This window comes from Hyperolius riggenbachi, chromosome 6, assembly GCF_040937935.1.
Source record: "Hyperolius riggenbachi isolate aHypRig1 chromosome 6, aHypRig1.pri, whole genome shotgun sequence".
NCBI classification, from domain to species: domain Eukaryota; kingdom Metazoa; phylum Chordata; class Amphibia; order Anura; family Hyperoliidae; genus Hyperolius; species Hyperolius riggenbachi.
In genome coordinates this window covers 324,473,918-324,495,934 of record NC_090651.1, presented here as the reverse complement: position 1 = coordinate 324,495,934, position 22,017 = coordinate 324,473,918, and the positions used below count along the sequence as shown (strand labels likewise).

General features: G+C 44.6%; 2 protein-coding genes across 2 annotated transcripts in view; both read left to right on the top strand.

Moving 5' to 3' along the window:
• NECTIN2 (nectin cell adhesion molecule 2) overlaps nucleotides 1-3,524 on the top strand; it is a 170,002-nt gene extending 166,478 nt beyond the window's left edge. The window contains exon 9 of the mRNA XM_068241425.1: nucleotides 1,649-3,524. Coding sequence (XP_068097526.1) covers nucleotides 1,649-1,816 — 168 coding nt within the window. The 3' untranslated portion in view covers nucleotides 1,817-3,524. The remainder of the gene's footprint in view (nucleotides 1-1,648) is intronic.
• LOC137522889 (apolipoprotein C-II-like) overlaps nucleotides 1-22,017 on the top strand; it is a 596,236-nt gene that overhangs the window by 204,545 nt on the left and 369,674 nt on the right. The gene's annotated exons all lie outside the window — the stretch shown is intronic.

Here is a 22,017-nt window from a genome sequence, read left to right as displayed (position 1 = left end):
TCCCCCAATATGATTTTAACTTATTCCATGGCTGTAACAGCCTCAGCTAGCACTAGGCTAGCTAGTAGTGGTGGCCGGCATCCCCCTGATTACTGTTGATCCCCCCGATCGCCCGCTAAATACATTCCCCCCTCCCCCCCCCCCCCTGGATCCAGCGATTGCGCAGCCTCCCTGCACATCTCCAGTCCTCTCTATGGGGAGGATCGGGTCTGCGCATGATGTCGCCAACATCATGACGTTATGTTCGATCCTCCCTATAAAGAGGACTGGAGATGTGCAGGGAGGCTGCGCCAATTGCTGGATCCAGGCTGGGTAATGTATTTAGCGGGCGATCGGGGTGATCAACAGTAATTGAGGGGATGCCGGCCACCACTACTAGCTAGCCTAGTGCTAGCTGAAGAGATCACAGCTATGGAATAAGTTAAAATTATACTGGGGGACTCTCTGCTGCAAAAATTCCTGAGCGGCGGAACGCTCAGGGGGTTAATTACTGTGCATGCCTGAAGAATTTCGAAAACTATACACAGTTGTTAAGGCATGATACAGAGCTGGATCAGAACTGCACAAAACTGAACCATACATGCTTAGGCTTATATATATATGGTTCTGATCCAGTTCTGCAACATGCCTAAAAAAGAAATGTCATTTTCTTGCAAGGTCTCAAACTTTGTATAGTTAGGATTACCTGAATAAACATTTGGTGCTTTGATGTCCCCATATCTGCTCCACGACTAACACTGGATAATACTTTACTAGGTAATGTACAGAAGTGATCAGTTATTCCCCAACTGAAAATCAAATGAAAAATAGTTATTGATTCTGCCCCTTTTTCCACTTGACCTAATTGAGATTCTGGTACAGGCCATCTACCATATTTTTCGGACCATAAGAAATATTTGTTCACCACGTAAAGTTGGGTGAAAAAGCCAGTGCACCTTATGCTCCGTGTATATGGTCAGGTCCCTCCCTCTCTTCCCCCGCATGGTGGCAAAGCTGGCACACTGTCTTGTGTCCCCTCCTGGTTGCCACAATGGGGTCAGCAGGTGCTGCTAATATGTAAAGCCCACCCCCCACCATGGCGCTCCACACGGATCACTTGTACTGATGTCTCACTTGCTCAGGCATTTACTGTCCCACTAATGCAGCCCAGCACACACACTGCCCCACCACCGCTCAACTCTGTTGTTCCAGATGCTGCTGAGCATCATTGATGCCATGGCAACAAAACACAGAAGCTGGGCTATTGCACTACATGCAGCAGCTGGCTTCCTCATTCTGTTGCTATGGGAACAGTGATGCTGAGCCCAGCACTACAGGGTCCAGTGGCAGTGGGGACAGTGCGTGTGTGAACCACCCAAAAAAAAAATAGACCCGCCTGCATCATAGATACTCCAGATTTAGAATATTTTGTTTCCTGGTGTTTGTCCTCTAAAACTAGATGCATCTTATGGTTAGGTGCATCTTATGACGCGGAAAATATGGTATTTGGGATCGGTAATCGAAACTCAAACCACTGTACTGCTGTATGTAGTACAAGCAATGCGGCCGTCAGTTGACTGCCCTACCACCAGATGACTGTACAGAAAGAAGAAGAGGTGGGTAGTGTTGGGTAGTGATTAATGTAAGCGTGATTTGTTCCTTGTTCCAGACACTCCCCAAGTACCAGGTGACGCCAGAAACTCCGCGCCACTCTGCATATGATGATGATTACCTGGAGCAGGAGAACCCCATTTACAACGAATACCGCCCCTCTGAGAATGGATTGCACCAGGAGGAGGAGCCAGACTTTGTGATGTCACCTGCTGTGTATGTGTGAGGAGCAGTACGCCGGTCATGTCTGGACCGTGTGGAGCCTGGAATGCACTCTTTGCTGAGGGAGATAGGTGTACATACCATCTGGAGGTTACTGGCATACATAGACTATGGTGTGGGCCATATTGCATCCGGATGGAGTAAAGTGCCGCATAGGAACTACGAAAAGGACTCTAACCTTCTGTGTTTATATGTGAAAAGTATAATATGGTGATGCATACATCCTGCAAGTCCGTATGCATGCACATATGTGCCAAATGACTTTACGACGGCACTGCACATGGCAATGTTGTGGTAGCACTGGGCCTTAAGGGACTTTTACATGGACATGAGCCATATACAGTAGGCCTCAGAGTCCAAACAATGGTTGCCAAGCGCAACCAGTTAAATTCTTCCTTCACTTTTCAAAGCTAAGTGTCTGGAAGCCGCCTTTGTCCGGCCTGTATGCATATCTTTCACAGTTCTGCTGAACAGGTACTGTGAATCATGGTGGCTGCCTCATTCCGTATGGGAAAAGGAGAATTCTGATTGGTTGCTGTAGGCAAAGAACTGTCCATTCTTCAAGAGAACCTGTCACAAATAGGCATTTGTAATCTCCTGAATCCCCACTCTGATATTGCTGTGATTCTGAAGTCTTCTATTTAAGGGAAACAGTCTATTTAAGGGTCCTCCTCAGCAGAGCAGAGTGTTTGTCTCCACAGTCTAGACAGACTTCCTCTGGTTGCTTAACCTTATTGCTCATGGCACTCATAGAACTGTCAAACATCAAAGGTGCTGAAAAAAAACTAAAGGCTTTGTTTAAGCAAACCTGAACAAAGACTTTCCTCCACTTGCACCCACATCTGCCATCTTCTACATACTTAAATAATATTGTTTTAGTAGTGCAGTGTCACTTTACCATGCTGGTCAGAGCTGCTGATTCTGATCTCTCTGTTTCATAGAGTCCACCATCTTGCTTTTTGATAAATGTGAAAATTGACTTGCCTGCACAGCTTGTGTTTTCAAGTGACACATGACGCTTGCTCCAGACACTAAAGCGTTATCACTGCCTATCAGCTCCCCAGAGAGAGTTGGGTTTACATTTGACGGTCATGTCAAGGTCAAACAGTGAGTCAGTGCTGTCAACTTTCATAGCTTTTTACAGACAGGCTGTATGAGGAAAAGGTCTGTAAAAAGACAAAGAAAATATATGTGTGGCACAGTCTTTGTGAAGGAAACTCTCCCACAGCTTTTAGCAAGAACAAAAAAATCTTCATAAGTTCAGGTACTCTTTAAGTGAGTTTTATTAGCACAAAAAGAGCCTCTTTTCCCAGCACAGAGCTCAACTAGTACACTTGACATCCTCAATTTGACCTGAGTTTTGGAAAGAGGATATAGCAAAATACAGTATATCCAGACATCCAAGGCAGATTGGACTTCACTGTTGAGCATCAGCAGATTAGAAATGTCTGCTTGTGACTGGTTGTCTTTCAGACACTTTAGGTCCTGAGGCCCGGAATGTTTCAGTATGTGGTATATAGTGTTATGCACACGGGGGAACTTGGAGTGTGCAGGGCATGTGTGGGAGCGTCTGTGAACTGTGTGGCTGTGTAAATGTATATTTTGTGCAAATCTTGTACTAATACTGTGATTACATATCCATTCCGTGTTATTACTTTTAATTGTTGCTGTCTATTTTTGATAAATCATTAAATGATTTCAAAAGTATGAAACCTGGCCTACAGCTGTTGGTCACTATTTTGCCGTTAGTCTAGTTTAGGAGTCCCAGCAGGAACCCTCTCAAACTGCTAGGTTTCAAGTAGGTTGTAGCAAACTACGCCCACACTATTTGACCAATCACAACCGTTCGTACTGTAGAGGGTGCTGCGATTGGAGAATGTTTTCCAATGAGGCTCCTGATCACTGTGAGCCAATCACAGTGATCCAGAAGTAAAACAAGAAAACAAAAAGGCTCTGGTCGGTTGGTCCAAAATGAGTTCAATTTGCTCAATTTGCTTGAATCAATTTGCTGGTTGCTTCTTAAAATTAGTATATTCTTTCTTAGGAGGTCTGCCCTGTGGAATGAGGCCAAAACTTCCCCCATCACATGAAATCTCACTTTACACATAGTAGGCTCCAGGTCATAAGGGATCTTGATTCAATTCTCTTTAGAATTCGGATCAGCAATCCACGGTTTTAGCCATAAGGCCCTTTTTGCTGTAATAGAATTAAGCATCATCCGAGATGATGATCTTAGCACATCTATTGCCGATTCGCTTGCAAAGTCAGCTGAAATCTTCAGGTCATCAAAGTTGGATAAGATCTCAGATTTTCCAACAGCTGTTCTAAAAGCTCCTTCAATATTTGCTAGCCACACTTTTAATGCATTTGCAACTGAAGTCAAGGATATTGCCAGTGTACACGTTTCTCCAGCTGTTAAATAGAATAATTGATAATGATCTTAAGAAGTTCTAACTAAGATATCTTAAAATGTAACCAAGTTTTCTATCGGTAACGTTACATATTTTATTAATCTTGATAAAGATGCGTCCACAGATGGTGGTGATTGCAGATAAGGAACTTAATCTTCTTTAGGAGGATATAGTTTTGAAAAATGATTTTGCACCGAAGACTAGTTATCTACTCTTTCCCATTCTTCCAACGTTATGTTTATCTCCTTCATCAGTGGGAATGAGCAAGATATCTTTGTTAAATGCTAATAATATTGTTTGTTTTGTTCTGGTTCCTCTAATGCAGGCCTGGTTGGCATTCTGCGGACAGCGGGCCGCATTCCTGGCCTCCTCCCTCCCTGCAGTTGCGAGTGTGCAATTAGCGGGGGTTAAAACTCACCTACTTGTTGCTTCCTGTGTTGCGTCTCCATGGCAGCAGGGTGTCACGTGACACACCAGCGTATCCCATGACACCAGTGTAATGCGCTGCCACGTCCCGAAGGCGTGTCATGTGACGCCCTGTTGCCATGGAGACGCCGTGCAGGAAGCAGCGAGTAGGTGAGTTTTAACCACCGCTAATTGCATGCTTGCAACTCTGCATGGAGGGGGGAGGGAAAGAGAGGAATCTGGCCTGTCGGAGGGCCCAGAGTAACAGCATGTGGGCCGGCCGTAGTTTGCCCAGCACTGCTCTAGTGGATCATTACACTCCAGGGCTTCTTTAATTGCTGCTATATAGAGATGTCGCGAACCTCCGATTTTCGGTTCGCGAACCTTCGCGGAAGGTTCGGTTCGCGAACCGCAATAGACTTCAATGGGGATGCGAACTTTGAAAAGTAGAAAAAATTATGCTGGCCACAAAAGTGATGGAAAAGATGTTTCAAGGGGTCTATACACCTGGAGGGGGCATGGCGGAGTGGGATACATGCCAAAGTCCCGGGTAAAAATCTGGATGTGACGCAAAGCAGCGTTTTAAGGGCAGAAATCACATTAAATGCTAAATTGCAGGCCTAAAGTGCTTTCAAACATCTTGCATGTGTATACATCAATCAGGGAGTGTAATTAGAGTTCTGCTTCACACTGACGCATCAAACTCACTGTGTAGCGCACCGCAAACAGCTGTTTGCGTAGTGACGGCTGTGCTGGACTGGTGCGCACCGTGGCGAGAGTGTAGGCCGTGCCGGTTTTCAAGCCCATATGGTGACCAGGCTGTGGTAGCCCAATGATAGAACAGTGACTGTCCAGCTGATCAAATTTGGTCTGACCACAATGAACCAAGGACCTTATTATCTTTTGTGTCCCACCCCCACCCGAGACACTCAAATAGCCGGCAGTCATTGCTTCATTTTGATACGCAAGCCCCTTCACCGCGGCAAGGTAATGATCACGAAGGGGGATGGGCACATGTATATGCCTTTTGTTTTTTTGTTGCAGCCGCCCGCAGTGCAGCCAGAAAAATTAGGCAGGCATGTACACGCACCAGAAAAATTAGTGCAGTGGCCGCTGCTAGCAGCGGCCTTAAAAATTCAGGAATCCGCCTAGAGTCCTGCACCCACGTGGTGCTTGTACTAGCACTGGTGGCACTGGCTGCGGGAGATGAGGTCTTCTGTGTTAAATACTCAACCACGTCCTCACAATTTTGGGAAGTGATGGCACGTGCCTTCTTCTGAGCACTGTATTTTGGGACAGGTCCGCATGAAATCACAGCAACACCACCTCGCACAGACCTGCCGGTGCCTGGTGGCCTTCCTCTGGGTCTGCCTCTACCTCTTCCTCTACCTGGTTTGTCCATTTTGTCCATCTCAGGGGGGATGCTAGATATATGCAGTGAGCTGGGTTCACTCAACACAACAGGTAGTTATATGCAGTGAGGTGGGTTCACTGAACAGTAAAGGTACTTAGATGCAGTGAGGTGGGTTCACTCAACACAACAGGTAGTTAGATGCAGTGAGGTGGGTTCACTTAACACAAAGCTAGGTATATGCAGTGATGAGGTGGGTTAAGTAAACACAACAGATACTGGGTATATGCAGTACTGGGTAGTACAATGTGCAGCTCCCTGTCACACACACAGGTAGTCACTGAATGTGCTGGGCTGCTGGCAGTGGCACACACCCTATCAATTAGCAAGGCTGTGCATGCAACAAAAGTGTCAGTTTGACACACAGAAAAAAAAAGTACATGATGAGCTCTGAAAAGAGCTGTTGAGGGGTGCTATAAAAGCAATAATAATCAGCCAGGAGCAAGCTAAGCAGCCAAGAACCTAACTAATCTGTCCCTAGAAGAACAAGTCTGCAGCAGCTGTCCCTAGTCTGTCTCTAGCAGGCACACGAGTGAGGCTAATGGCCGCCGGAGCCTGCCTTATATAAGGGGGGTGGGGCACCAGGGCTTAGTGTAGCCTGATTGGCTACAATGTGCCTGCTGACTGTGATGCAGAGGGTCAAAGTTGACCCTCATAGTGCATTATGGGGCGAATCGAACTTCTGCAAAAGTTCGCTTGGTCCAGGCAAACGCGAACCACCAAAGTTCGCCTGGAACCGTTCGCTACATCTCTACTGCTATATAAGGTTCTGTTAAGGCAAAAGTGAACAGGCCTGGCCAGTCCTCTTCCTACACCCCAGATGCCTTTGGCTGGGTGTCGGGTAATGTGGATTTTGAGCCTGTATATTTATTTGCTACCGAAGATGTAGATACTTCTTCTCTTACCCCTTTGTGAATGACATCCACCATGTCTTCTGATCTAGTCTCATTTTCTTTTACCAAGTGGACAAAACATATCTCACATAGGGCCATGTGCAATTCACTTTTTCTCCTGAGTTTTCTCCTAGGAGATAATTTTTCATCTTCAATTTAAATTACCTTTTTAGCACTTTGCAATGGAAAAATTACCAAAAAGTAGTTGAAAAAGTACTGTCAAAATAATTTTGAGCATTGGCTTGCTTGCTGGTGGTTTAAAATACACTTTATTTACAAGTTGTGAAAATATCACCTAGGAGAAAACTCAGGTGAAAAAGTGAATTGCATCTGGACCATAATGGCCCATATGAAATTCACTTTTTCACCTGAGTTTTCTCCTAGGACAGTGATGGCTAACCTTGGCACTCCAGCTGTGGTGGAACTATGAGTCCCATGAGGCATTGCAATACTCTGACAGCTCTAAGTATAACTCAGGGAGGCAGAGGCATGATGGGATTTATAGTTTTGTCACAGCTGGAGTGCCAAGGTTAGCCATCACTGTCCTAGGAGATAATTTTTCATCTTTGATCTAAAATAACTTTCCAGCACTTTTCTATCAAAAATGTACCGAAAAGTAGGTGAAAAATGACTATCAAAGTAATTTTGAGCGTTTTCTTGCTGTTTGGTGGGTTAGAAAGCATTTTATTGACAAGTTTAAAAATGTCACCTAGGAGAAAACCCAGGAGAAAAAGTGAATTGCATATGGGCCAGTGTCTTTTCTGGCATAGCCTGGCGAGGACATGCCCAGCACAGGCCCTTGTTTGGGAACTGTTTTGTTAGAGGAGAGTGAGACCTTAATCTGCTTGGTGAGTGATGTGATCCGTAACGTGATGAGACCTTGATGATGAGACCTTGATGAATATCTGCTCTGTGAAGAACTGGATTTTGAATGTGAAATGCGATGACTGTGGTGAGATGAAGATCTCTCATGTTGTCAATTAGACGACTTCCTTTAGATCGTAAAGTAGATTGTTTCCTTGGGCGACATCGCTGGGCCGGGCTGCACACACGTCAGCTGTGTAGCTGATGACATGCTGAGTTGCTATGCTGGGGGGGGGGGGGGGCGATGGAGGGATGACGAGCAGCGCATACATGACGTCACGCGGTGGGAGGGGGAGCAGCATGAACAATGGAATTGGCAGGGGCATGGCGTTGCTGGGGTTTAGGTAGATTTGTCCGGCGGATCGCTCTCGGGTTGGGTGTCGGGGGTCATCGGGTGCCTTACAAACGCCTGATTGTTGGCTGAGGCAGTTGTTATCGGCCAACTCAGCTGACTTAAGTCAGGCGTGTGTACAAGGCTTAAAGAGAACCCAAGGTGGGGATGCAAATAAAAAAAAACAAAAAAAACAATGCTACCTGATCCGGGGGACTGGATGGATCAGGTAGCCATAACCCCCGCTGCCGTCTGCCACTCCTGTGGCCTACAGTCATCCACTTTGTTTCCGTGACCCCTGAGGTCACGACGCTGGAAGAGCTCTCTGTGTGTCTCGCACACAAAGCAGGGAGACGGGAAGCGGCCCAGGAGAGATAGCTGCCCAATGGCAGCTGGGGAAAGCCTGCAAGAACGCTCCCAGTGGGCATTTGAGCAGGGATTACTTGACTCCTCCCTTACCTGCGAGATTAGCAACAATCATGGTCACCAATTTTGGGGGGTTATAGCCTGGCGGTGGGGGGGGGGGGGTAGAGAGAGCAGTGTGAGGGGGGGGGGAGGGAACTAGGAGGCATGTCCTGCAGCAGGGAACGTGCCTCTGTGTCCCATCTGCCCCTACACTGTCTCGGGTACACTTTAAGCCATCCCTATTCACACATAAAGTAAGGAAACAGCTCATGAGACTCACAGGTCGTATTCAATAACTGCAAACGTTTTGGAAGCTAGCAGGGATGGTCAATCAGCTGCAAATCGTTCCACATTCATAAAGGATTATGAAAATGTTGAATGCAAATATATGCAATATGCAGCTTTATAATGGACCACTCAAATCCTGCTGAGGAAATTGGTCCATTTTCAAGCTGCATAAATTTGCATAATCCTGCATCAATTCAGAAATATTTGCATTTCATTGACCATACTATCAGGAGGAGGCAACCTAATCCATTCTTGACCACGCCCACAAATCAGAGATGGTCAGCAAGGTGGTAACAATTCCATTTTGCATGCAAATGGTATGTATCTTGGAACGGAGCCAATGAGAACTGGCAGTAAGTTAATTTTATTGGTCCACTATCAAACTGCATACAGTTTGCATTGAATTGGCAACTAAACCGGAGTTAATTGCATCTCATTGACCATTGACTCATACAGTTCCAAAATCAAGGCATCCCTCCCTCCGCCTCTACTATGAGATATCTGTAAATATTTGTGTGTCTTAAATTTGATTTCCGTCTGTAAAAAGAAAAACAACAAATGAGTTTGGCAAGCTTGCCTCCAGCTTAGTATACCGGCGTAGGCAGCAGGGGAAACACAGAGACATTTCAGAATTAAAATGCATGTATTTCCGTACAGTCTTGTGTTTATTTGCTTGTACAGATCACAAAAGTGCACTTACATTTTACCTCTCCAGTATCTATCAGAAGCTGAAGTAGCAGTTTTAAATGAACTGACCCTTTCAGCTTATGTAACTTCATCTCAGCCAGGACTGAAATATTCATGTATGCTGAGCTGATTCCACCAAAACCCAAATCCCGACACCGCTCTAAATATACCATCTGATGGCTTAGCTGGAAAATGTTACTTTCAATGTCAGATTGCTCGCTGCCGTGACAAATCCTGCATTTGAAAAAGGGTCATATGATCTTAAAGAGGAACTGTAACCAAGGATTGAACTTCATCCCAATCACTATCGGATACCCCCTTTCCCACGATAAATCTTTACCTTTTCTCGAATAGATCATCAGGAGGGTCTGTATGGCTGATATTGTGGTGAAATCTCTCCCACATTGTGATGTCAGGACCTAGGTCCTGCCAGTTTGTGTTCTGTGAACCTTGTTGCATTAAATAATGGCTTTTTCCAACTGCCCAGCAAGCAATTATTATTATATATCCTACCTAATAAAACCTAGCTGTCCCTACGTACTCCTGTCCCTGTGTACTTTGGTCCGTGCTTTTTGCTACTGCGCATGTGGGCAGCACGGACAGCCGTTGGGACAGAAGGACGGGGCCAGTTTGCTGAGTGGGCGTGTGTGCAGGTGCGCACCGACATGCGGCGGTGAGAGACAGACCTAGAGTCCGTCTATTAGTTTATTTATAAAGCACCAACAAGCAAGCAATATCTTCCTCTGTGCATAGAACTCTCAGTAATGAACATTCCGTACAGATATGTCACTATTTGTGATACATTTCAGAATGTAAATCAGGGAGAGGAAATATTTTACAAAGGGCAAACACTGACTAAATAATCTATAAATGAATATTGTAAACAATAACCAATTCTATTCATTATGTTCATTATGTTATTTTACTACTGTTCCTTCAACTACATCCGGAATAGATCTATTTTTTACTTGATCACAGATTGCTCAGCACATGGCCAGCTTAACAGCAGCTATTGCTGGAGTGGAAGGTCACTGACAGGCAGATAGAGAGGACATAAGAGAGAGTTCTTATCAGAGGTGTAACTCGCACCACCTAGGTTTGCAGTTGTATCTGGTTTCTGCACACGTAACAATCGCTATGCTTGCCAGCTGCAGATATAGAGGAGGAGGAATGACAAGATGTGCTGTACAAACAAGGGGCCAGGTTGTGATTCCTATTCAGTAGGGATGGTCAGTGAGATGCAAATAGTTCCAAGTTAAAGCATTATTTTGCAAGCTGTGTATGCAAACTTATGCATCTTGAAACTGAACTAGTTGAAGATGCTGGCCTCTCTGTAAAGGTGGCCATACATGGTACAATTTTTCATTTTTTTTCGATTAGATAATTTAGTTCGATTATTCAGTTAGATAAAATATAAAGATTTTTCCAGCATGATTTTTCTCGAAAAAAAAACGGATAATCGGGAAAAAAAATATTTTCAACTTTCATTCGATTTGATCATTTAGATCGAATAAACGGGATAATCGAACGTTTTTATTGTACCATGTATGGCCACCATAAGGACTCTCTCCCAACAGCTTTTCTTGCAGCACATTCCCTCCTTCTGTGACTGATTGCCAGTGGAAATTGAGGAAAAGGGGACAGAAAAAAAGGCCTTTTTCAGGGAAGCATTCGAATTTAGCACCAGGGTCAATGCATCAGCAAAGGAGGCTTATTGGAGTGATATTCTAATAGATTGGAAAACTTGATCAAATTTATTTTTCCATCTGAACAGTGGCAGAGTGGGAACTGAAATAATGTCCTAGGCTAGGTCTCCACTTTATTAAAGCATTTTATTAAAGATTTTTCGAATAGAACATTTGCATTGATTGGCAACTAATGGTAGCGAATAGGGCCGTTTCCATTCAATGTGAATTTCCGTATCCGTGGAAAAATCGTAGGTCCTGCATCATGAATTTTTTGGAAATCGTGTACGATTCACGTACAATGCTTTGCCCAGGCAAAGCAAATTTCTACTCTATTTGTGCAAAAATTTGCATTAAATCCATGGTTACAGGAAGTCGTCAGCAGTCATGACCAAGCTGCTATTAGGCAGATATGACTAATATGATTTTTCACATACAGAAATTCGCATAAAAACGTGTACAAATTTACATGCAAATTTACACCAATCAGAAAAATCTTATACGATTTTTTTGGACGTGAAAATTTCACACTACAGTGGAAAAGTAGCCTTATTTCTTTATATTCTTTCCTGGAGAACTGTTTTCACCAGCTGCCAACATATCAATCACCAGCTGCTGGCTTTGATGGGCTCATTTCTTTCTCTTTCTGATTCAGTGCAAATTTCCGCGGAATTGAACTATCTGCATTCCCGGTTGTAAATTGGAATTCCGTGGACCTCTGATTTACCGCAAATCTGTAGTTTCAGCCCAATCATAGAACTTGGAAGATATTGGACCAATCAGAGAATGCAGAATTTTTCTGAAAAAATCGGATTACCGTGGTCATTTTTTAAAAATATTCTTTATTGTAGGTATTTATGTGATGGGCAAATCGTCACAATAGCGCCCAGAAGAAGAATATACATAAAATAAACATACTTCTATCTTCTTCAACATATCTGGAGCCGCAGCGCCGCAGCAAATAAAACCATAATAAAGTTATATCATAATTGTTGTGACAGGTAGTAACAATACCAAGCACACAAAGGGAAATACTCACCCCCAAACAGTCCTCTGCTGCTTTATAAAGCCTGCAGGCTGCTTATAAGCCAATAAGAAGTGCACACGCACGTTACACCTAGTCTGCAGTGATTAATCAAGCAGAAGCTGAGCAGGTCAGCCAATCGTTGGATAGGGTGGTATCGTTGGTAGTAACAATATTCTGAGATAACACGATAATTTTAGACCAATCACAAGACGGATTTTCCATTTTTCTTTTTTTGCATTCTCTGATGCAAAAAAATTACAAATAAAATACTCCTTGAAGATCGGAAAACTGAAATCGGAACTCTGCAGAAATCCGATTAACCTTAAAGAGAACCAGAGACAAAGCACCCTCATGTATTTTATTACATTTATCAGTGTGAACATGACAGTAAACACCTATCATGCTTTTAGTTTTATTATTCTCAGTCTAATCTATCTGTTATCAGCTGTGATAACAATCCACCGACTGGCTCAGTCTAGGTTTGACCTGGAATCATTATAGCTGAGTCACTCTTCTGTGGAGTCTTTTCAAGCCCAAGCCTGCCCCCTCCTGGCCCCCTACTCAGAGCTGTTGACATGGGAGGGGCTGCTGCTGCCGAGAAAGAAGCTCTGAAACAGTGTATCTGTGTGCAGTGTGCAGCCTGTCATTATCTACTGTGTGCAGTTTCATTTCTATGAGAGACACTTCCTACAGGCAGCTGCACAGCATACCAGAATAATAAAGTTGAAAGCAGACAGATGAAAGCAGACAGATGAAAGGCTGCAGCAGCCCTGCTTGTCTATAGTCTAATAGAGGCTAGACAGCACATCCAGAACAGCTTATAACCTGGAAGCAGAAGAGATATGAGCCGGCGGCCATATTGGATATTTCCTGGAGCAATAATGGATAAAAAACACTCAAAAAGGCACACCAGAGCGGCGAAGTTATCAGGTAGAGCATTTATTCTTTACAAGCTGTCGACCGATAAGTTTATTTTGTGTGAATCATTCATCTCTGGTTCCCTTTAACTCTGTAATTTTGGCCCAATCACAGAACTCTGAAGCATTGGACCAATCAGAGAATGCAGAATTTTCCCACAAAAATCGGATTACAATCACACTTTCTAATTTTTTTTTTGTCATTTTTTGCATTCTATGATGCAAAAAAATTACAAATAAAATACTCCTAAAATAATCTAAAAATCAGAACTTGGCACTGGCGGAAACCGGAACTGGGAATGGGTACTTTGACCATCCTTAATTATGAGAATCTCCAGTAAATGTATTGTTATTTCCTGTTCTCTAGGGATGGCCAGTGAAATGCTAATATTTCTGAGGTATGCAAATATTATGCTAATTTTATTCTAATTTATGCAGCTTGGACTTGGACCAATGCAGTGCAGCAGAAGGCCCGTGAGAGGCCGATGATTCCGAGTTGATAGAAAATGTATGACCCTCCAGCTTGTATAATGATGAGAATATCTAAGACAGGAATAGATGAGTTTGGGGTCACGGTGAAGGACAATGGATGATGTAATGGGAACTCTCTGTAAAGTGCTGCAGAAAGGCCATCAGCTCTGTATAAATGTGTAAATTACACTAACGAGTTGAAATGATACATCATCTGGACATTGAGGACATACAGTAAGTATATGCTTCCCGTTTAGGTAAATGTTCACCATGTGGAAGGAGCTGCTATTGCAGCTGAGCGTAAATTAATACCAACAAAATTTGATATCATTATCCTAACCCACCCTGACTGGTAAAAAGGCCGCTTTTGGGCCAACTCTGCTGAGAATCTATTATGTATGTGGGGGCCCCGATGTGTGTCGAGAGATCCAGAGTGACGTATTGTCTCAGCCAAGCACATTGTTCTCCTCTGTATGTCTCCTTTTGAAGCTGCTCAATTTTGTACCTGATCCCAACAGCGACAGTAATTGTGCATGGGTATATGTCGTAAAGGATACCAGAGCCCAACGTTCTATGATTAAAAAACATGTTGTGCAGGTGGGAAGGTGTCATAAGTCACTTACCGCTCCCCTTGTTTCAAGCTGTGTGGCTCCGTTCCCCTGTTTCAACCCCCCGTTGCAGCTCCCTACCAGCCCGTCCAGTATGGAAATACTGCGCCGCGCATGCACAGTATTTTCTTCTGCCCTTAGACTTTGCTGATGCCGGATACACATGCTCGCCAGTTGCTTGAGCAGCCATAAACCCCTCCCTGGCATCAAATACTCATCGAGTTTCCAACGACCTCCGTGCACGGCTGCTGGAAAGCCGCTAGGAGCTGCAGGGAGGTTAGAAGACGTCGCTGGAGACTCAGTAAGTATTTTAATGCCTCCAAACCCCCAAAACAAAGTCCCCATCATCCCCTCATCATGCGGGTTAGTTGAGACTTCCGGTTGCCTGAGTTCCGGATAATGGGGACTTTGCTGTATTCAAAATCTGTTGACCTTCATACTACATGGAGGTGGTATCATTTCCTAATCATCGGGCCAATCATAATTGAAAGTGTGTACCAGGGTTTAGTAACAGATGATCAGCAGGGCAGCCAGGCAATCTGCACCGTGGAAATACATACAGTGGGGTGCGAAAGTTTGAGCAACCTTGTTAATTGTCATGATTTTCCTGTATAAATGGTTGGTGGTTACTATAAAAAATGTCAGTGAAATATATCATATAGGAGACACACACAGTGATGTTTGAGAAGTAAAATTAAGTTTATTGGATATACAGAAAGTGTGCAATAATTGTTTAAACACAATTAGGCAGGTGCATATATTTGGGCACCACAAAAAAGAAATGAAATCAATATTTAGTAGATCCTCCTTTTGCAGAAATTACAGCCTCTAAATGCTTCCTGTAGGTTCCAATGAGAGTGTGGATTCTGGTTGAAGGTATTCCTCTTTACAAAACATCTCTGGTCATTCAGGTTTGATGGCTTCCGAGCATGGACAGCTCTCTTTAACTCACACCACAACATTTTCAATTATATTCAGGTCTGGGGACTGAGATGGCCATTCCAGTTGTACTTGTTCCTCTGCATGAATACCGTAGTGGATTTTAAGCAGTGTTTAGGGTCGTTGTCTTGTTGAAAGATCCAGCCCCGGCGCAGGTTTAGCTTTATCATTGATTCCTGGACATTGGTCCCCAGAATCTGCTGATACTGAGTGGAATCCATTCTCCCTCAACTTCGACAAGATCCGAGCCCCTGCACTGGCCACACAGCCCCACAGCATGATGGAACCACCACCATATTTTACTGTAGGTAGCAGGTGTTTTTCTTGGAATGGTGTGTTGTTTTTCCTCCATGTACAGTGGTGTGAAAAACTATTTGCCCCCTTCCTGATTTCTTATTCTTTTGCATGTTTGTCACACTTAAATGTTTCTGCTCATCAAAAACCGTTAACTATTAGTCAAAGATAGCATAATTGAACACAAAATGCAGTTTCAAATGATGGTTTTTATTATTTAGTGAGAAAAAAAACTCAAAACCTGTATGGCCCTGTGTGAAAAAGAAATTGCCCCCTGAACCTAATAACTGGTTGGGCCACCCTTAGCAGCAATAATTGCAATCAAGCATTTGCGATAACTTGCAACAAGTCTTTTACAGCGCTCTGGAGGAATTTTGGCCCACTCTTCTTTGCAGAATTGTTGTAATTCAGCTTTATTTGAGGGTTTTCTAACATGAACCGCCTTTTTAAGGTCATGCCACAACATCTCAATAGGATTCAGGTCAGGACTTTGACTAAGCCACTCCAAAGTCTTCATTTTGTTTTTCTTCAGCCATTCAGAGGTGGATTTGCTGGTGTGTTTTGGGTCATTGTCCTGCTGCAGCACCCAAGATCGCTTCAGCTTGAGTTGACGAACAGATGGCCGGACATTCTCCTTCAGGATTTTTGGGCAGACAGTAGAATTTATGGTTCCATCTATCACAGCAAGCCTTCCAGGTCCTGAAGCAGCAATACAACCCCAGACCATCACACTACCACCACCATATTTTACTGTTGGTATGATGTTCTTTTGCTGAAATGCTGTGTTACTTCTATGCCAGATGTAACGGGACACGCACCTTCCAAAAAGTTCAACTTTTGTCTCGTTGGTCCACAAGGTATTTTCCCAAAAGTCTTGGCAATCATTGAGATGTTTTTTAGCAAAATTGAAACGAGCCTTAATGTTATTTTTGCTTAAAAGTGGTTTGCGCCTTGGAAATCTGCCATGCAGGCCGTTTTTGCCCAGTCTCTTTCTTATGGTGGAGTTGTGAACACTGACCTTAATTGAGGCAAGTGAGGCCTGCAGTTCTTTAGATGTTGTCCTGGGGTCTTTTGTGGCCTCTCGGATGAGTTTTCTCTGCGCTCTTGAGGTAATTTTGGTCGGCCAGCCACTCCTGGGAAGGTTCATCACTGTTCCATGTTTTTGCCATTTGTGGATAATGGCTCTCACTGTGGTTCGGTGGAGTCCCAAAGCTTTAGAAATGGCTTTATAGCCTTTACCAGACTGATAGATCTCAATTACAGTACTTTTGTTCTCATTTGTTCCTGAATTTCTTTGGATCTTGGCATGATGTCTAGCTTTTGAGGTGCTTTTGGACTACTTCGCTGTGTCAGATAGCTCCTATTTAAGTGATTTCTTGATTGAAACAGGTGTAGCAGTAATCAGGCCTGGGGGTGACTACAGAAATTGAACTCAGGTGTGATAAACCACAGTTAAGTTATTTTTTTAACAAGGAGGGGGCAATCACTTTTTTACACAGGGCCATGTAGATTTGGAGTTTTTTTTTTCTCACTAAATAATAAAACCATCATTTAAAACTGCATTTTGTGTTCAATTATGTTATCTTTGACTAATAGTTAAAGGTTTTTGATGAGCAGAAACATTTAAGTGTGACAAACATGCAAAAGAATAAGAAATCAGGAAGGGAGCAAATAGTTTTTCACACCACTGTATAACGCCCCTTGTTATGCCCAAATAACTCAATTTTAGTTTCATCAGTCCACAGCACCTTATTCCAAAATGAAGCTGGCTTGTCCAAATGTGCTTTAGCATACCTCAAGTGGCTCTGTTTGCGCTGTGGGCGGAGAAAAGGCTTCCTCTGCATCACTCTCGCATACAGCATCTCCTTGTGTAAAGTGTGCAGAATGGTTGAACGATGCACAGTGACTCCATCTACAGCAAAATGATGTTGTAGGTCTTTAATGCTGGTCTGTAGGTTGACTCTGACTGTTGACCTGCGCAGTCCGCTCGGGTCCACGTGGTGGTGATTGACAGCGCGGCCTGGAGGTCAGCCTGACGTCATCGCCGGGGATCGGGAGCGAGCTGCGGGGAGAGCTGCCACAAGGGACATGCTGGGAGCTTGGGGCTGGAGGAAGCCCAGGGTAAGTAGCACCTATTTTCTTAATTTACCCTGATAACTCCTTTAACTTGAACTGAGCCTGTGGTCTTCCATTTCCTCAAACTGCGGAAACAGACGGCTGAAATTTCTGAGACAGCTTTCTGTATCCTTCCCCTAAACCATGATGGTGAACAATCTTTGTCTTCAGGTCATTTGAGAGTTGTTTTGAGACCCCCCATGTTGCTACTCTTCAGAAAGAATTAAAAGAGGAGGGAAACTTACAATTGTCCCCCTTAAATACTCTCTCATATTTGGATTCACCTGTGTATGTAGGTCAGGGGTCACTGAGCTTACCAAGCTAATTTGAGTTCCAATAATTAGTTCTAAAGGTTTTGGAATCAATAAAATGACAACAGTGCCCACATTTATGCACCTGCCGTATTTTATTTAAACAATTATCGCGCATTTTCTGTAAATCCGATAAACTTAATTTCTCTTCTCAAATATCACTGTGTGTGTCTCCTATATGATATATTTAACTGACAATTTTTTATCGTAGCAACCAATCATTTATACAGGAAAATCGTGACGATTAACAAGGTTGCCCAAACTTTCGCATCCCACTGTATGTCAGCCTCCATATCCATACCTCCCAACTTTTTGAGATAAGAAAGAGGGAGACACTTTAAGACATGCCCCTGCCACACCTCTAACCACGCCCCCACCACACCCCTGCCATGCATCTCACAAAATATTCAAAACCAAAAGATGTAATTTTATCATTCAAGCCAAACTGGTCCTCTCTATCATCAGCAGTTTTTCTTCATTTTAACTTTTGAAAATAAGAAACATATTATTGATTTCATTGATGGGAATAAAGTTTAGAGTCACTTAACCACTTGCCGACCGCACACTCATAACGTGCGTCGGCAAAGTGGCAGCTGCAGGACCAGCGACGCAGTACTGCGTCGCCAGCTGCAGCCTAATTAATCAGGAAGCAGCCGCTCGTACGAGCGGCTGCTTCCTGTCAAATCACGGCGGGGGGCTCCGTGAATAGCCTGCGGGCCGCCGATGGCGGCTCGCAGGCTAGATGTAAACACAAGCGGAAATAATCCGCTTTGTTTACATTTGTACGGCGCTGCTGCGCAGCAGCGCCGTAAGGCAGATCGGCGATCCCCGGCCAATCAGCGGCCGGGGATCGCCGCCATGTGACAGGAGACAGCCTGTCACTGGCTGCACAGGACGGATAGCGTCCTGTGCAGCCCGGCTTACCAAAGGGGGCCAGGTAGGAGAGGGAGGGGGAGCATTTCGCCGCGGAGGGGGGCTTTGAGGTGCCCCCCCCGCCAGCCACTCGCAGGCAGCAGAGATCAGACCCCCCCAGCACATCATCCCCATAGGGGGGAAAAAAGGGGGGCAATCTGATCTCCCTGCCTGCACCCTGATCTGTGCTGGGGGCTGCAGAGCCCACCCAGCACAGATCAATCAAACTAGCGCTGGTCCTTAAGGGGGGGTAAAGGGTGGGTCCTCAAGTGGTTAAACACACATTTCTCTAGAAAAATACATATATTTACATACTGTAGATCTGTACATGAGTCCTGAAAGAGGGACAAATGAGGGAGAAAAAGGGACTGGGTTGTCAAAGAGGGACTGTCCAGTGGCGTAAGGAGCTTGGGGCCCCAGTGTGAGTTTTACATGGGGCCCCATGCACTCTATAGACATGGAGCCCCAAAACCTACCAAGAGCAGCTGTAGTGTCAGAAAGGTATATTTGAGTAAGAAAACAATGTGTTAAAGAGAACCCGAGGTGTGTTTAAAGAATGTTATCTGCATACAGAGGCTGGATCTGCCTATACAGCCCAGCCTCTGTTGCTATCCCAAACCCCCCTAAGGTCCCCCTGCACTCTGCAATCCCTCATAAATCACAGCCGTGCTGTGAGGCTGTGTTTACATCTGTAGTGTCAGTCTAAGCTGCTCCCCCGCCTCCTGCATAGCTCCGGTCCCTGCCCCGTCCCTTCCCTCCAATCAGCAGGGAGGGAAGGGATGCAGGCGGGGACTAGAGTTCTGCAGGAGGTGGGGAGAGCAGCAGACTGACACTATAGAGATAAACACAGCCAGCTCTGACAAGCTGTTTGTCAGCAGCGTGGCTGTGATTTATGAGGGATTGCAGAGTGCAGGGGGACCTTAGTGGGGTTTGGGATAGCAACAGAGGCTGGGCTGTATAGGCAGATCCAGCCTCTGTATGCAAATAATATTCTTCAAACCCACCTCGGGTTCTCTTTAAAGCTTACCACTGTGCAATGCACATAGAGAGGTGTTCATTACCAGCATAGCACCAATGAAAAGCTAATAAGATGGATGAAGGCGGGCCCCTCTGGTCCAAGGGCCACAGTGCAGTTGCTACCTCTGCACCCTCTATTGCTACGCCACTAGGACTGTCCCTCTAAAAGTGGGGCAGTTGGGAGCTATGCAGGGGCATAATTAGAAACCACTGGGCCCCCCTGCAAAACTTTGGATGGGGCCCCCTCCCCCCCCCCCCCCCAGGCTCAGGGTATTAAACTCACCCTGTCCTCCTTTGATGGAGCAGAACTGGCTCTGCAGACTTCTCCAGCATCACTGAAGTACACAGCACTTGGGGAGGGGGTGAAGAAGCTGGAGACTGGGTGCTGTACAGAATACCCTGCTGCACACTGAATAGGGATTGTCTACAAATCTTTGTCTGCAAAACTTTGTATGATTCCTTATCAGTGGCTGAGCAGGTACAGTCATTAGAACAATAGTCCAGAGAGCAGAAAGCTTTTTCTCTCTGTGCCCAGACTCCTCAAGCATCACTACAGGGCACAGCACTTGGGAGGAGTAGAAAGGCTGGAGGTAGAACAGAGCTGTACACAAGACCCTGCTGCACACTGAATAGGGATTGTCTACAAATCTTTGTCTGCAAAACTTTGTATGATTCCTTATCAGTGGCTGAGCAGATGCAGCGATTAGAACAATTATGCAGAGAGCAGAAAGTATTTTTTTGTGATCCGTGCCCTTAGTTATCACTCTCTCAGGACGGGGCCCCATGGGGCTTCTGGGCCCCCCTGCAGCTGCATCCCTTGCAGGGTCTATTGTTATGCCTCTGGAGCTATATGACATATCCCTCTCAATCCAGGTGTACTTGGAAGATTCTGTTCCACTTGGGTTCTCAATCAGCTGCTCCATAGAAGTGATATATAGAACATGTATTGGAAGAATCTGCATATTGTGTTGTGGCTGCACACGTGCATAGATGAAACATGATGATAATAACACACAGGACAGCTTGCTGCTGCTGTAGATTGAGAGGAGGAGGAGAAAGCATCCAAAGCAAACCTATCATTAACATACACACTTCACATAAAGCAGCGGGATATTGTCAGAGCTAATAACACTATCATTCTGGATTTAAAAAGCATTTCTTCCTAAGAGGTCTCCTGCTGCTTTTGCTGCTGTTTTCCATTGTATTTGCCAGTAGCTGTGTCATGCAATTAAAGTTGTTTGTGTGTAGTAGACCTCATTGGGAAGCATATGATCCATTTATCAGGCAATAGATTTGTAAGCCTCTGATTTACTGGCCACTGGGGATGAGCTCCACTGTGGCTCACACGTTCCAAATCGGAATTCCCAGTAAACCGGCTGTTGCAGGGAGGCAGTTAAAGAGGAACTGTAGCCAAGAATTGAACTCCATCCCAATCAGTAGCTGATACCCCCTGTCCAATGAGAAATCTTTAAGTTTTCTCAAATAGATCATAAGGGGTGTCTGATATTGTGGTGAAATCCCTCCCACTGTGTGGTGTCATGACCTTGGCCCTAACAGTCATGTGTGAACCTTGTTGCATTGTGGGAAAAAACAGCTGTTTCCAATTACAAAGCAACCAGCTTTCCCTCTGTTCATATGTACAGTGTATCTATGGAAAAAAAAAAACACCTTTTAGCCTATCACAATGTTGGTGGGTGTGGTTATAGATAATGGCAGTTGATGCTGTGTTTTTTTTTATGTCTGCCAGTAGTAAAGATGATGACGTGCAGGTCATTGTGGATAAAACAATATGAACAAATTACATGGTGAATATCAATCATTTCTTGATCTCTCTTCTATTTTTTAACTTCTGACTTTGCAATGTATTGATTTATTTTTTTCCCCTTTTTGCTAAAGTTCCTCTTTAACTTACCCTTGTCGCCACTTGTAGCGGATGCACGCCACATTGCATTCTGTCGTTTTCCACGTCACTCCAATATTACCTCCTTTCAGGTTTTAAAGTGGAAGCACTGGAGAGACAGGACGCAATGGAAAGCAACATGAAGCACATTGGCTATAGGTGAATAATGGTAAGTTAAAGGGACACTGTAGGGGGTCGGGGGAAAATGAGTTGAACTTACCCGGGGCTTCTAATGGTCCCCCGCAGACATCCTGTGCCCGCGCAGCCACTCACCGATGCTTCGGCCCCGCCTCTGGTTCCCTTCTGGAATTTCA